This window comes from Ananas comosus, linkage group 1 (assembly GCF_001540865.1).
Source record: "Ananas comosus cultivar F153 linkage group 1, ASM154086v1, whole genome shotgun sequence".
NCBI lineage: Eukaryota > Viridiplantae > Streptophyta > Magnoliopsida > Poales > Bromeliaceae > Ananas > Ananas comosus.
The window spans coordinates 2,956,434-2,973,166 of record NC_033621.1 but is presented as its reverse complement, the minus strand read 5'-3'; the positions used below and the strand labels follow the sequence as shown (position 1 = coordinate 2,973,166).

Sequence of the window (16,733 nt, the reverse complement as noted above, 5' to 3'; positions counted from 1 at the left end):
TTCCCTCTGAAGCTTTCTGTCTTGTGTTTTGTGAGTTTTGAACTTTTTGTCTCTCTTCATCGAGCAGGACTTCGTCTCTTATGTCGCGGTTGTTTCGTTTCATATATTCTCACGCTCTTTAAAAAATTATGTTCCAAACCTTCTTAGTGCTCTCTCTCGTTCTTAATTTAATTTAAACCGTCCACAGTCCACTTCAATATTAATATTAACATATATTGGTCTAAAATTTTAAAAAATATTCACTCAATTTCTGATGTAAAACTTTATTAATACTAAGTTCATTTATCCGAATTGCCACTTATATAAAACTAAGCCAACTAATATAGTTATTAAATTTGGTAAAATTTTTAATTTTATTAAGTATGAAAATTTAAATAAAAGAAAAGAAGTGTAGGAAATCTCAAGTCACAAAAAAAAGCTGAGGGGCTAACTTCAAATTTGTCCATAGATAAGGGGACTACGTACATTTTGCCTATTAATTATTTGATTGATTCAATTATTATTATTATTATTATTATTATTATTATTAGAGACCAGCTGAGATATTATCAATAATACCAAACACTTGATAATACGAGATTTTTGCCGTTAAATTTAATTTTTTAATTATTTTTATTCATTAAATCGTACTATTTAATTAATAACTTAGTTAACCACATCATTCTAATCGTATATTTTTCAGCATAATAATAATAATAATAATAATAATAATTATTATTATTATTTATTGTTTATAAACAATTAAAAGGCAACCCCCCCATAGGAAACTAGCCAAAACCCCCATTTGTCCACGACAACGAACAGGAGAATCCTATTTTAGCGACTCCCCCGACGCAATTCGTAGTTTCTCGACCCCTTCATCGTTTATTTCTCCTTCCCCCTCTTTCCCCCCCCTCCTCCGATGGATCAGCGACCACCGAATAAAGGTTTGATCTCAACATCATCCCGTTCAAAAATGAAATAAAAAATACAAAGTTGATTCCAGTTAAGAACTACGCTTGAAACCAAATCTGAGTAGTGTTTAATTCATCTGTGCTTAGTTTTATTTTATTTTTTGGCTAAGATTATGTTGTAGTATGAAGCAAAAACGTCGTTCTGTGTATGTTCATGCTTGCGAGCTGCGATTGACAAATTTATATTTTTAAATTCAAAATCCGGCGCAGTAAATTCCCATCCTCATCTATTGTTAGAAAAGAAATCATTAGCAGCGCCATTGCAATTTTTTTTTTTTCACCCTCTATTTTGAAATTGGACGATTGGATTGAAAGTACGAGATGGAATGGAAAGCCGACAGATTTATGGTGCACAGATGTACAAATGTTTAATTTAAAAGTTTGTGGACGAAAGTGAAATATGAGTGGAATTACCAAAGCGCAAAATCGTTGGGCATATCATTTAATCCGTAAGTATAAAATTTTTCCTAACATGGTCCGTGAGAACTCGTAAGTAGTGTAAATAAATGTTTGAGTGCAACAAAACTTGTTATCTAGTACCAATAGCAAAGCAGATTTTGTATGGGGACAGCATATAAAAGCCGAAAAGAATGCGACTACTTATCTTCATTCAGTGGAAGGCAAAGGTCGGTATCTGCTCCTTGGTTTTTTATGTTAAGGAAGTAGCTAGCTTATGTTCTGGGAACTGTTTTATGATACTTTGTTGTGTAGTGAGGAGAAACGCGTCATTTTACCCAGTATCTTGTACTTTAGTATTGTTGCTTATATCGTCATTTTGATGTTTGACTGGGAAGCTAAAATTTTTTGTTCCTTTTTTGTACCAGAAGTGGATGAAAGAGGGATTGACATGGAAATACTGATGCATCGAGTTGAACAACTACAGCGCGGTATTGTTTTGTTGTGCCCTTAATATTCCTGTATTGAGTCATCACACTTGCAGATCTGTGTCAAAACACATTTACGCAACAAATATTCTTACGTTTATAGATTTGTAATGTCTAAAGAGCTTCTTGCTTTAATGCTTTTACTATTTTTATGTTTTGTATTTATAAGATGATTTTGCTATTATATCTTTAGTTCATTTGATTCTTGCGTTCAGAACATGGTCAAATATTATTCCTATAGTTGCTTGTTGTTTTTACTATTTCTTATCATTTGTATCATTTCAAACACTACTGAGTTGAATCACGGCTATCTATTGTACTTCATGGTACTGTTGATCATTTTAGATATACTATTGGCCTTTGTTTTGCAGAACGTGATGAACTTAGGAGAGATATTGAACAACTATGTATGCAACAAGCTGGACCGAGTTATCTTTCCGTGGTAAATCAGATGCAATTCCAGAGGTGCTGGACATTTGCCTTTTTTGTTTGATCTGTGGCTCACTTGGCTTATGAATTTCTGTAATTTAGTATCCTTTATAGTCAAACTAAAGCCCAATCAGGATTCAGGACAGCTGCTTTGGGGCAGGAAATTGAGAATCTTCAGAGGAAATTAGCTGGGAGTTTGAGAGAGAAGAAGAATCTAGAAGAGGAGCTTGCTGAAGCTTATCGAATTAAAGTTTGCTCTTGTTTGATAACACACACTGCTATTCCTCCTTTTTTCAACTTCTAATTGTTTGTGTTTTTATAATTTTCAGAGCCAGCTGGCTGATTTGTATACCACGGAGATGTCAAAGGTGTCATACTAGTTTTAGCCGGTTATTTGCTTTTTAACTAGTAATTGTCAATGTGCTCAATTTTATCCACAAAAGTGCCAAATGCTAGCTGATTTTTCTTTTTTAAAAATATTCATCTACATGCATAGTAATTTATGGATCTCTGAAGAGACTGCATTAAAAGTTGGTTAATTACCACTTAGCAAATTAACCTGGTCACTGAAAGTTTTGAGTTATCTCTTAAAACTCTTCATTTCCATAATCTATCTTTTCATATCTGCACTTTTTTTCCTTTATAATATGTTGTCATGTCATCCCTACAAATATACACAATTATACTATGTCCCAGGCGTCAGCGTTAGAGTTCCTTTTTTAACCTCATTTTCTAGAAGAATTATCCTTTTATATTTTGAACACCTGCCATAAGCCTGAGTTTGATGTGTAAGCATGCCTTGATCATGCTTATATACGGAATTTTGTTATGTTTCTGGTACTACATTTAGGATTCTACTTATCGTGGTGTAGCCACATCGTTGCATTCTTTTATCTTTATTGGAGACAAAGTGCTTATTTATAGAATGGACTAAATATTATATAAAATGTGAAGGAGATCTTACAGTTCTCGAATATATGACAGTTTTTGTCCTTGCAAATTCTTTATACCATTTAGTTCCAAGCAGGGTCCTGAGCCCCCATTTGGTTTCACAATGCAGAACAATGAAGCAGAGAAACAGGTGAAATTTTTCCAAAGCAGTATTGCTGCTGCTTATGCTGAAAGAGATAAGTTAATAATGGAGGTATGTAATAGAAATTATGTCAGCTTATTTTACAAGCAAATCATGTTATATATTGAATTTGAAACAGCTCATCTCCTGAAGTGTTTTTAACTCTATTTATTCTACTAGTGTGAGGAGGCTAAGGAACGAGAGAAAGCCATGTCAAAAGAACTCCTCAACTGTGAGGAAAGGTGCTTGCTGTGACTAAACTATCTTTGAACAAATATAATGACTTTATTATTTACTCTATGAATATTATTCCTGTTCTCAAAAAGTATCATACTGAAGTTTCTATAGTTTGTCTGGGATGGGTGTTTGGATAAGAAATGACCAAGTTGGACATTTTGGTCTCTTTCCCAGCAAACAAGAAAGTGGACTAATTATTATTTTTTTCTAGTTTTGTTTTTCAAAGAAGATGAGCTTGCAATCTGATTTTTGGTAATAAAACTGTTTAAGTCATCCCATCTGCCGGTGCACTCCATTAAATAGAATTTGGTTTTAATAAAGAAAAGGGGTACTGTAAACAAAGAAGGCCTTAAATTTATATTTTTTTTTGCTGTTGTTTTGTATTTCTGGTTCCGCATGATCATTTATACAACTGTGGATGACATGTATTTCTTGGCAGAATAGAGAAACTTCAATCTGAGTATCTTGATGAAAAGAGGTCAAAGGATGCCTTGCGGACGGAGTTAACGGAATTAAAGAATCAAACTGAATCTTTTGTGAGGGTATGCATGTGACCTTTTTTGATGCCTTGTCTTGATAGTCAAACCGTTTTGTTTTTCAACAATTTGTTGAGACATGCACATATCAATCGGATGAACAGTACTCTATTGTAGATGATAGCAACATATTATATATAGTTCTGTTTTACTAATTTCCTTTGTCCCTTCTTTGAGCATATAAATGCTTGCAATTGTAAACCGCGTGCTCAAAATCTCAGGGTTTATCTATCAGGATATATCTGGCATTAGCTAATCTAATTAGTAATTAACATATTAGTATGACTCTTATCAGTTCTCATCTCGCTTCACTGCAATGAGATATTACTCATTTGGATTGATTTCCTTGTAGACAATTGATAATATTGAAATAAAGTTTTTAATCGCAAAATGACTTAAATTTCCGTATGGAACTATAGAATAGAATAACACAGTAAAAATACAAACTGCTGTTCAAAAACTTTCGTAGAGAATCCAGGACTAGATTCAAGACTAAAGATTACTATTTGAATGCAACTTAACAACTCTAAATAAAGTAGACAGCCAGTCCTACTGCCGTGAATCCTGTTGACTGTTTTTATCTATTTGAGTCTATCATCTATGGCTTCAATGTTCTTTATCACATATATTTGTGTACTCGAATGCTTCATTATGATGTTGAACTTTTAGTCAGTGAAGGACCTGTATCTGTTTGTTTAGATGACTGAATAATTAGCTTATAAGAATGCAATTCATCGCATTCAAGTCATTTGTAGTAATTAATTAATTTGTTATGCAGTTGTAAATGCATTTTCAAGGTGCAGAACTGTCAAATGATTTCTCTGTTGCAATGCAAACAATCTCAACAAAGATAAATTTGATTTCTAAGGTTGGCTTAGGAAAAGGAAAGAATGTACTGAACATATTTAGATCACTTCTTCTTTCTTTTGTTTGAAATCTGAGAACAAATTTTCCATCCTAGTGTGACCTATGATGACAAGCATGTATATCTTGTTATTTCTAAATATGTTCTGCTCTTATGTCATGTATTTAGTTATTTGTTGCGCTTAGTAACATTGTTGACTTCTATCTCACTGTTGTCGATATTATGCTTTATTTGGCTGCTAAGGAGATTTTTAAATCTCAAAGATATGCATATGATTTCCTTGCAGATCGTTACAAAGTTTTACGAAGTCCGTGGAAGAGATACTGGGCACTCTTCAGATGCTACTTTGGAAGAGAAATGTTCCTGCCTTATAGACGACTCTCCAGATTATTGGATATTTAGTAAAGATGGTGAATCATCATCCTTGAAGTACATTGTAAACTTAAACCCCTATCTATCAATCAACTTTTAGCTATTAATTTACTCTCTTCTCTTTCTTGTTAGTGCATTACATTTTTTTCCTCTCTGCCATATTTGTCATCTATTGTACTAGAATATGATTGGTAGTGCATGGGAGTGGTTGGTAATGTTCATGCCCCATGTTGAAATATAGTTCTTCATATAGTTGAATTAAATTGTTAACGTGCATTGCTCGAGTACTCTGAACTAACAAACTTAAAGATACATAGTTTTAACTTTTTTTTTATGGCCCTTAAGGTTATCTATAAGGATTAAATGAATGGTGTCTACAAATGTTACTTTTAAGGATTTAAGTACCCATCGCATGAGTTGTACCTACCATGTTGTACTATGCCAACATGATATTGGTACCAAGGATTTAAGTGCCCATCGGCATGGGCGTATCTACTGTGTCATATCGTGCCAACATGCCAACAAGATATAGGCATGATACAGCCCTTGTGCCGATGACACAACTCAGAACCCTCTATTCTTTAAATTAGTATGTAATTTTCTCAATAAAATTAAAAATATTTTGTTGCTAAAGAAATTAAATATTTTATGCTATTATGTGTCGGCATATATGAATTTTTTATGATTGGCACGCATCGGTATAGCCCAGCATGCACCGCGTCGGCAAGTTTCCGGCACGACTCCGTGCCACGGTACTTAAATCCTTGATTGGTACAATATGATCCCTGTGCCAATGGCATGGCTCAAACCCTCTTTTCTTTAAAATTAGCAAGTAATTACATCAATGAAGTACAAATGATTTGATAAAGAATATGTAATAAGCAAATCGAATATATTGGTGCCAAAGAAAATAAATATTCATGCAATAGTGTGCCGAGGTACCGCTATTTCTGTCAAAGGTGCACATCAGTATTGCATGACATGCACCGTGACGTGCCACCCCGACACAACCCTGTCTCACCGCATTAAAATCCTTGGTTTCTTTTTAACATAAGCTAGTTAACATGCATGTGAAAGTCGATATGTATAAAGAGTGGTTTCCAGTCAATCTATATTTTGAGATATTAGTTATGTTGGTTGCTATGATGTTATGGACATTTGAAGTAATTCAAAAAGGAAGTAATCCTATTCTTAAGGATATGCTAAGTCACCTTGCTGGCAAGATGAACTATTTTGACAAACCATAACTGGTAGAATCTGGCAATGGAAATGTCAAACTCCTGTCATCTTATGTGTGATTTACGAAGGAAACCCCAATCCAGCAGAAGTTGTTACCATATAACTTGTTCTGGCATCCGAACAGGTTCTTAGGTTGATAACTGCTGTGAAGTTAAGGAGGAGACCTTTTCCAACTCCAACCATTTGAAAAACAAGCCAATAATATCATAAATACTCACGCTATAAGTCCTATGTTTCACCAGCCGTATTTTTTATTTTGTGACATCACAAAATGACGACTTGGCAATGTAACAAAGAACACTCCTGAAATGCTTGTTACAGTTGATTTTTTGCATCATTGCTATACCTGATAGTTTTATCTCTTTTGTTCAACTACTAATTAATTTACAGAAAATATTCTTTATTATATTTAATGCTGCTAACATATTAATGAAAAAATTTCTGTATTTTTTGTTTGCATATTATGCCTATAATATGCATTTCCGGCCATTTTACTAATAATGGAGCTGAGATGGGAAACTTTTGATTTCTTTTTCTTCAATTAGGCAAAAGCTCTTTTTCTTCTTTTGACCAATCATTCTACTATAAACTACTAACACTTCTGTCAATTTTTGTGCTTCAATTATTTAACTAGTCAACAATTATGCAAACTAGTGCATGAAAAATATTTTAAAGTAATTTTATCAAAATCTAAATTGTGTTTAGCCTCTATTTCTGGAATTATCACTCGCTACATGCAGTGATGTTACATATGTAATTGTTTCTTGATTTATTCTGGAGATTCAAACAATCAAGCTGGTGCCTTAGCTTTGTCCGATAGTTATAACTGGATCTATATTGTTGTTTTTTGTTTTCTTTGATTCTTGCCTATGGTAGGTTCCTTCTTCCATTTCTTATTCACTCTTGGGTTTTCTGGTTATAATGTCTACTTGTATCTAAGTGAATAACATATCTGTAGGCATCTTTAAAAGAAGAGAAAGAATCGCTTAAGAAGTCAATAGAAAAGCTACAAAGTAGCTTGCAAATGGTATGTGGTTTCTTAAAGGAAAAAAATAAAGGGAATGTATGATATACGCTATATCTTCATTGTCTCATCTCATGTTTTGCTTTGGATGTATAGGGCGTTGACATTGAGCAACATCAAAAGAGGAAAGTGCGTTCTCTGGAAAATAAACATGTATGCGACTGGTTTCTTTCAAACTAACAGTCCATTCTGTTCCTTTGCTTGTATGCAACTTGAATCTCACTTTTTAATGCAGATAATGTTTACTGAGTTCATTCAGAGTGGATTATCAACTCTCCAAAATTTTTATAGTCAGCAAAGACTTGAAATCCTGAAAACCCTAGAAGAAGAAGAGTCTTATATTAAGGCAGTTATTCTTGAGGTTCTAGATAAAATGAATCAAATTCAAATCAAAACCGAGTTAAACATTGAAGCTCTGCATCATGAACTGCAAAATGATGAAAGTGAATGCCGCGATGTGCATATAAGCTGTGACGTCAATGCTAGCCACATGCCTGAGGTATGTATTCCACATTTCCAACCTCTTTGTGGTGTATGTTTTCTTGCAGTGTCTTTTCTTTCACCTTCTTGCTTTTGTTGGCCTCTCTTCACATATTCAACTTAGCTGTTGAAAAAGGTAAATATATTGTCGGGAATTGGATCTGTTAGTCATTACTAAAGAATTGACCAATTTTGCAACATATATCCTCTTCCCTAGGACTATATCTGTGCTGACCATTCTGGTGTGCCAGTCAGCATGTATGGCGCTGATGGCTTGCCAGCATGGTAATGATCCCTCTGCTACAATAACATGCTATACTGCTCCTTGTTGCATTTCGCTGCATCATGCTGCTCGGTATGCCAGGCGGGCCTACCTTTTTTCTTATTTTTTGTTATTTACTTTGTCTTGTGCCGGTGTCCATGCTGACTGCCAGCATACGTACAAGATGCAGCATGTACCGTGGCAGAACCAAATCAGCTGGTGTGTGCTGCTGGCAAGTAAAACCTTCGCTTACAGACGTGTTTGTCGATATAAATGTTGAATTCACTGGTAGATAGTTCATGGGAATCCTAATTTGTGCTGGAGAATTTTCTTCGCTGGTAAAGTTATTAGTTGAGTAAGTCTCACTGCTTTGGTGTTTATATTTATTAATCATAGTCAAACACTAAATATTGCATTAGTCGAAGGTCTTTGGTAAATGAAATGTAGTTCGCATAATTGCCTGCAAATGAAGATGCTGCTGTCAATAGGATTATTTGCTGACACTAGTAGGAGAACTTGTACGAGAAGGATTTTGTTTTTGTTGAGACATTTCTTGTGTCGGAAAAAGCTTATTTTTGGAACACTATTTTTCAGAGGAAAAAACATTAAGAGGAATTTCATTTTGCTTGAATAGCTCCATTGTTGCAACATTGACCACTTTATTATGCTTCCCTGAATATTCGTGTGAGGAGAAAAGAGAGAAAAACGTGACAAACTTGAACTTTTCTTTCTTGAAAGAACCATTTCTGTTAAGGAAATTGGCAAAAATTAGTGTAAAGAACTGTAGGGCATGTTGTGAGACTCATGATTATTCCTTTGTTGGATTAAGTGGTCAAATGCATTCTGAAGTCAAATTAAAACAAAAGAAAGGAACTTGTTGTTTGGGTTATTCTACTCTAAGCCAATTGAATTTGTTCATGTATAACATCCTTCGTTCTCTGTGTTGGTTCACGGCTAATGTTTAAGCCAAGCACCTTGAGAATGACACAGATCTCAAAAATTTTATTGGATGTATATCTTTTAACAAATTTTCTTTTCTAACTTGTCTATTTCCTTTCATAATGTATATTTTCAGAATAGCAGTCTTCCCACAAGCATCACGAATGAAACACCTGATGAATCAAAAGCCCTTGCACAAGCAATGAAGGAGAAGGTATTGTCATTCTCATTATTTGATTTGAATGACAATACAATCTTAATGGCTGATCAGCCCACATATAATTTCTCTTTTTCTTTACATTTTTAATAAAAATGTAAAGGTGTGTAGGTAGAAATAATAAAATAAATCAGTTTTTTTGTTAGGTAGAAGTACTTCAATAAGTCAGTTTTTTAATTTACGTAGTTGATTTGTACTCCAGGTTGATGCACTATTACTTCTCTCCCAGCAAGAGGAGAGGTATTTATTGGAGAGGGATACAAATAAAGCTCTTCAGCAAAAGATTGGGGAACTCCAGAAAAACTTATTTCAAGTAATTAACCTGCATCAGAATCATCTGCTCCTTCCTGTAATGTTATTTAGTGCATGACATGCTTTTTCATACTTGGCCTTTACACTAGTGGTTTTAGGAAAAGACATACTCATGATAATGATTTAGGTTCTTGCTTTTGTGAGGTAAAGAATATTTTGTTGGTAATTTACCTAGGACATGCTTCATTTGCTTTTGTAGTTGAGATACAAGTTGCAGAGATTGGTATAAAAATGAGTACTTCCGGGCTGTCCTGTTGCGAAAAGACTTTCTGCATTTACTGATAGAATCTGACAAGTGTGCTTTATTTACTAAGACTAACACCTTATATAGGATTAATGTTTCATTAATTACAATAAAAGTTGACTTATTTAAGTGTGTCCATGCCATCTCACTCCAATAGTCAATAAAAATCTCCCTTCCCCTTTACAGAATAATTTTCTCCCGATAGAAATGATAAATATTCATACAAGTTCTAGAAATATTGAAAAAATAAGGTCAAAGTTCAAATTTATTAAATGAAGGGGAATTTTTGAAATAATAGAACATGGCTGGGCCCATGAAGTCATGAACTACAGGAAGATGGTTATGCTGGCTGGTGGTTGGGTTAAAGTAGAATAGCAATGTATGGCCTGTTTTCTGCACTTTTATGTGCTGGCACGGCTTGCAACCAGTCCCGGCCCCAAAAAAAGGGCCGTGCTGGCCCATCATGTTCCCTCTTTCACCTCTACTTGGGAGTCTCAGCTCTCTTATGCTTATTATGCTGTATAGAGTGGTCTCTCGTAATTTAATCTGCTGCTTTGTGTTTTCATGCATGTAACAGGACTTTTATGTTCTCTTTTTGCTGCTATATTTACTCTTGTTCATTTGTTAGCTATAAGCTTTTAATTACAAACGATTTAAACTTCAGTTTCTCTATATAGGTTACACATGAAAAGGTGCAAGCGCTCTTGGAATTGGCAAATCTAAAGCAAGAATTTCAGCGTTTGCAAGAGTATAGTCCTTAGAGCCGACTTAATGCAACTTTTTTTTTCATATTTGTACTCTCTCCATGATATGAAAATAAAATTCTTTTGTACTGCTTGGTTCACTGGTTTATTGGTCTTATACTAACTAGGTTGAACTGAGGCAGTCTAAATCTTGGGTTGCTCTTACCTTTTCTTATTGCAGACGTCTGAAAGCAGAACTTTTCAACCAAATTAGGCATGGATTTTTGAATCCTCACTCCTCAGAAATCAATTCATCTTAGATTATATATACAATGATTAACTATAGCATAGAATTATGGGGGACATATCAAGGATCTAAAAATTAGAGAACAATATCACAATTAATAAAATAATGATGATAATCTTGAGTGCAACAAAAGCTGAGAGTATTGACGAGAACTTTGAACCCAAATGATTACGAAGTGATTAGACCATAAGCTAACTTTTTAACTTTCTGGCACTAATACGCAACTCTTCTCATGCGATATTCTACATTTGTGCCTATAAATGCAATGATTCAACGTTAATATTAATTCCGCCTTGCTTGTTAACGCTCTGAATTTTGAAATGTTTTCGTTGGTAGAGAAAACACATATCCTTGAAACTTATTGTCTTATTTCACTGGCTGTTATAGGTATAATAGCAATAGCTTGAAACATGGGAGTTCTCTAGCTGGTGATCCTGTCAGAAGCAGTAGCACCCACGATCGAGAAGGAAAACTTATGAGCCTTTGGAAAAAAACGTCCTTAAAACGGTGGACCAAAAAAGATCATGCGCTGGGTGAAACTGATGGGCCTGAAACTTCTGACGCAAATACTTCCTCTAGTACCAAAACCGAACACTCCGTAGATATTGCAAGGTTCATTTGGTACTTCTTTTAATTTTGTTGCAATATTGCTATCAGTTGCTGAAACATAATTACTGGTCTGTTGGATTGTTGGTAGAACAGCATTATAGATATTCTTGTTTTTATCTTTCCTTTTGAACAAGGATTGATCTATACTGATAAATATGAACTTGATAAATTTTGTACCAATAAAACAACAGATGAGTGTATAGTAATTTATATATAGACAGATACATAGTATACAGGAATAAAAACATAATAACACAAAGGATATAAGAAACTGGTTAGAAAACAGAATTTGTTAATAGGTAGTCAGAAGAAAATGTTCATAACATCTACTTTAGCTAGTAGGGATACTAGATGGCAGAGTAAGTGAAAGGCTTTCCACACATCATATTTACTATCACATCTATGATGTCTTAAGTCGCATGTAGTTTACATCCTCCCTAAGTAATCTTAGCTGCAAATTCTTAACCACCCAACATATCCATGGCTAAAAGGTCGGTATTCGTTTGAGAATCCTCCAACTCTGCAAGATTTTGGTCCTCTTCTTGTTGATTCATTTTTGATAGGAACTACAGCCCTTAGGACTTATAATCCACTTTAAATTGTCGAGGCTTGATGTGGATTTGTTTGTTGTTCTATTATATTACAGGCTAAAAGTTGAAAACGCCACTCTTCAGGAAAGGATAGCCAACTTGGAACATCTAACTTCCACAATACGTAGGCTTCATATTTCACTTTTGAAGGTTAGTTCTTTCTTATTTTTCTGCAGAAGTTGAAATGGTCACCATTATGCTTGGTAATGCATTAGCGTGATAAGTCGTCCATGACTCCATGCTATAACAGTTGGTTGTTACGTTTCTTAGTTGTCTATGAAGGATGTCTGTTGGCACGCTACAAATTACCTCTCATATGCTTTACTGTATTCACTGGAAGAGGAATTTATCAGATTCTCTATGTATTATGAATATTTGGTTGAAACTTTTTTCTCACAATTTATCTTCTAAATGGGTTAAATAAAGATTAAATACTTGAGTCAGTTGGTAAATTTTTAGAAGAAGTGTCGAGTCTTCTGCTCACCAGTAATCTTGCTCTCTCGCTTTCTCTCTCTCTCTCTCTCTCTCTCTCTCTCTCTCTCTCTAAACTCACGGTCCTTGTTTGTTGTTACACTTGTTCGGTTCAGCTAACAAAGTTAAATTGTTTGGCTATAATGAAGTATCAAAGATGACAGTATAGTTATCTGTCAACAGTGATTGTTATGATTATGTTCCACCACCTGGATTCATATACACAGGCAGAAAATTGAAACTTCGCAGTGGTCAAAATTCTCTACACCTAGTTGAAACTTTTTTAGAAAATCTTTATTTGCTGTAAATCTTGTGTATCATCTTTTTATTAACCATCTAGTATTCTACAGCTTGTATGTACTAACGCATTTGAATATTCGGGTCTCCATCAAGCCATTCAGCATTGTTGCATGGCAAAAACTATTAATTTGAAATATTTCTTTACCACTGTGTATCTTTAGGCGCATGATGATGTAAAATCAGCTGTTTCCCCCGAAGGAATATATGAAGCATTGAACAGCATAATAACTGAAGCAAGTGTCATGAAGACCGCTTTCGGAACTGTGATTCCTATCAGCTGGACTGGCGATGCATCAGATGCTATTACCTATGAAAGTCTATATGAGCCGACCGATTCTTCAGATTCATCAAAAACTGAGAAAGCAGATCCTATGTCTTCTGCGGGACTGGAAATGTTGGAGCTCCTAATTTTAGCTGCTGAGCTCCTAAAAGAAAGCTTGATGGCAAATAATTAATAAGGAGCTCATTAGATTTGTTTAATCTGGGGGCTTTGCTGAATTGGATGTTCAACATCAATTTTTTGATACACGGCGTGTTTGCTTTCTCTCATCTCCGTTTGGTAATCGCATTTTGTTTTCTACAGTAGATAATCCAGTGTGATTTCCTCTCCATCTTACGTGTACATTATCTGAGCAATTATATTGGATGTAACACAAATGCATTGGTATTGTGGTTAACTAATAACTGATTTATCACATATTGTTGGTTCTTGTTATCTTGTAATATATATCCCGCGATTGCTACTTTATAGCTGGAATTTTCATTACTCTTCGAAAGCTTTCTTAGCAAGTTATAAATGAAGATAACTTAGTTGTAAGAAGTTAACTGTGAAATTAAGTGCTTTTATCCTCTGAAAGTTCGATTGTTTAAGGATCATGGATCACCTGAAGCCTCCATTAAGTAACTAGGTTCATCATTTAATGTTGATTCCCTGCAGTCATAGATTTGTCATTGTTTTGTTTAGATTCAACCGAAAGTGCACTTTTACCCTGTCTGGATGCGTTAATATCTTATTTGGCATATCTCTTTTCTCTTATTTAGAAAATTCATCTTAATAGCCTTTAGGATTAGGTTGGCATCGGGCATAACATTGTTTCAGTGTAAGAGTAGTGCTTTTAGAGGAAATATTGTCAAAATCTTTCTAACGACTTCTCGAGATCGCAAATGAGAAGTGTTAAGTAAAGAAGTGTAAGTGTAGTTTAGAATCTTATTTACGCTTTTTATTATAACAAAAGTTTTAGTCTTTATCTTTTAATGAAAAATAGAAATAAAAATGAGGCCAAATAAGCTCTTATCACGGAAGAAGATATGTTGGTGAATGGAATTGATAAAAAGCATGTTACCTGTATTCATAGAATCATAAGCTAAATATAAAATGGATGAACCCATCTCATTTGAAATATTTATTTCTAGATGGTTTTTAGCAGTTCTCTACAAGTGGTTTAAAGAAAGTCAACAAGCTGTTATCAATTGGAAGTCAAGCATGTGATCAAGAAAAAAAATAAACAATAAAAAATAAAAAAGAAAGAAAAAAATTTAAAACAAGTTCATCTAGAAGAAGAGGAAATAAAAATTTATTGTGCCTTGCATGAAAAGTTGGCTCACGAAAAGCAAAGTCCGAATCAAAGCTGATATCTTTCAAAACCTCCACTTTGCCGTGTTTGCTTGCACTGGTGCTTATGCAAAAATATTATTTTAAACAGTAATACTTGAAAAACACTAATAATAATTTTATTATAAACATATCCATTCCATATAGTAATTAAGCTATAACAATTGTTTTTTTTTTTTAGAGATAGATAGCATGCTATCCGTTCCGTTTATTCCTTTAGAAATAAATTTAGCTGAAAATGTGAATCAATTAGGATTCGAACTTGGGACTTCAGGTATCAACCACCAAACCTCTTGTCACTTGCTCTAGGGACAGTCGGTACTATAACAATTGTTGCAACAAAAGCATAAGTTTTTAGTGTATATAAGTTTATTTTAGGGGCTAATTTCACATTGGAGAGAAACCTCAAAGATTGAGTGATTATTATTAAATAAAGTGGCAATTTCACCAAATTCATGAGTAAAATTTATAAAATTTACTTTTTAATAAATAAAACTATCACAATTAATAATTAATAACTAATAGAACCATTAAATCTAAAAAAAAATTATTAACCAATCTAACCAGAATAGTTCAAATCAAAAAATTGAAAGTTAAACAATATCAATAAAAAAAAAAATAAAAACGTGCAAAACTTACTTGTACTATGGATCATTTTGAATGGGGTGCCCAATCTTTCAAAAGTTTAATTTAAAAACTACCTAACCTTTCAATTTATTTAACTTGAGTTGGTAACCGATATTTTGACTTTAAAATTTAAGTTAATTACTTATTTTAATAATTTATAATTGCAAGAATTATATGAAATATACTAAGTAAATTTGAAAAGATAAACGCTTTAATAAATTTATAGTTGTAAGAATTACATGAAATATACTAAGTAAAACGTATAAAGATAAACAACGGATTTAAATTTTAAAGTCAAAATATCATTGATTCACTCAAATCAAATAAATTGATTGGTTGGATAGTAAAAATCAAAATTTTGAAAAGTTAGATAACCAACATAAAATAGTTTACAGTTCAAATAAGTTTTTTAGAGCAATATTACTCATACACCTTAAAGTGAGGTATATATCTTACACCTACTTTATTCAAGAATTATTAATTCTCTATTTATCACATCAATCTTTTTTAATTTTTATTAAAAATTATTTAAATTTTTATAAATTTTAAAATATAGAGGTGTAAGATCTACACTCTTCTACTGAAGTGTACAAATAAAATTTCTCAATTTTTTAACCCAAGAATTTTTATTATTGTTGCTTAACCAACTTTTCTTTTTCCCCTTCAAAAGAATGACAATTCCTGCATTGACCTTGGAGTCTTTGGTGTAGCAATCAAGGCACCTCCTCACTGGGACCCACAAACAACAATTTTCCACCACACAAGCTCTGGTCCTCCATCGCAATTAATAATTTTGGTGTTACTAACTCTTCAAAAAAAAAAAAATATTTGTATAATTAATCTCATTTTAAGTTAGCTGTGAGATGAGATCACCACAATATTTATTTTTAGGGGAAACTGTGATTTCGCACTTTCTCACTTTAGTACCATGTGATTTAAAGTGTATCAAGTTAGTATCCTGTGGTTTCGCAATTTCTCACTTTAGTACCATGTGGTTTCAAGTGTATCAAGCTAGTACCCTGTGGTTTCACTTTTGTATCAAGTTAGTACCCTGTGGTTTCAATTTTTTCTTTTTATTATACATTCGGGGTATATAATTTAACGAAATATTAAACCACATGGTACTAAAGTGAGAAAGTGCGAAACCACATGGTACTAACTTGATACACTTGAAACCATAGGATACTAAAGTGAGAAAGTGCAAAACCACATGGTACTAACTTGATACACTTTAAACCACAGGGTATTAAAGTGAGAAAGTGTGAAACCACATGGGGGTATTTAAAGTTTCCCCTTGTTTTTATTTCAGTTTCAGTAACTGTCATGCTAGGGACGTAACGGTTATATAATTTCATATATAATTTTAGAAACATAGGTAATTACGACGGTGACTCACATTTTTTTTAAACGCACATCCTCAGTATCAAATTTTCAACGACACACTCGAATGATAACTACTTGTAAATGAT

General features: G+C 33.5%; 1 protein-coding gene across 9 annotated transcripts; it reads left to right on the top strand.

Moving 5' to 3' along the window:
- On the top strand, positions 754 to 13,773 carry LOC109714244 (coiled-coil domain-containing protein 18). Of its 9 annotated transcripts, none has more exons than XM_020238787.1 (18): positions 754 to 926; positions 1,778 to 1,840; positions 2,209 to 2,302; positions 2,408 to 2,516; positions 2,596 to 2,634; positions 3,327 to 3,410; positions 3,519 to 3,580; positions 4,015 to 4,117; positions 5,263 to 5,412; positions 7,546 to 7,614; positions 7,708 to 7,764; positions 7,847 to 8,110; positions 9,429 to 9,506; positions 9,712 to 9,822; positions 10,743 to 10,813; positions 11,443 to 11,676; positions 12,311 to 12,404; positions 13,187 to 13,773. In XM_020238787.1, exons 1-18 carry the CDS (start codon positions 902 to 904, stop codon positions 13,478 to 13,480), a joined length of 2,001 nt encoding a protein of 666 aa, XP_020094376.1. In that variant the 5' UTR covers positions 754 to 901; the 3' UTR covers positions 13,481 to 13,773. The 9 variants fall into 9 exon arrangements, with proteins under 9 accessions (XP_020094376.1, XP_020094358.1, XP_020094367.1 ...); XM_020238769.1 differs by having other exon boundaries at positions 2,381 to 2,516; XM_020238778.1 differs by having other exon boundaries at positions 755 to 926; positions 2,381 to 2,516; positions 11,443 to 11,667.

What these genes read in the sequence shown, in the direction of transcription:
- LOC109714244 (XM_020238769.1), top strand. Translation starts at nt 902, where the DNA reads ATGGATCAGCGACCACCGAATAAAG. An exon ending in AGTTGAACAACTACAGCGCG is followed by an intron (nt 1,841 to 2,208) that starts GTATTGTTTTGT and finishes TTTGTTTTGCAG; the next exon opens with AACGTGATGAACTTAGGAGA. An exon ending in GAGATAAGTTAATAATGGAG is followed by an intron (nt 3,411 to 3,518) that starts GTATGTAATAGA and finishes TTATTCTACTAG; the next exon opens with TGTGAGGAGGCTAAGGAACG.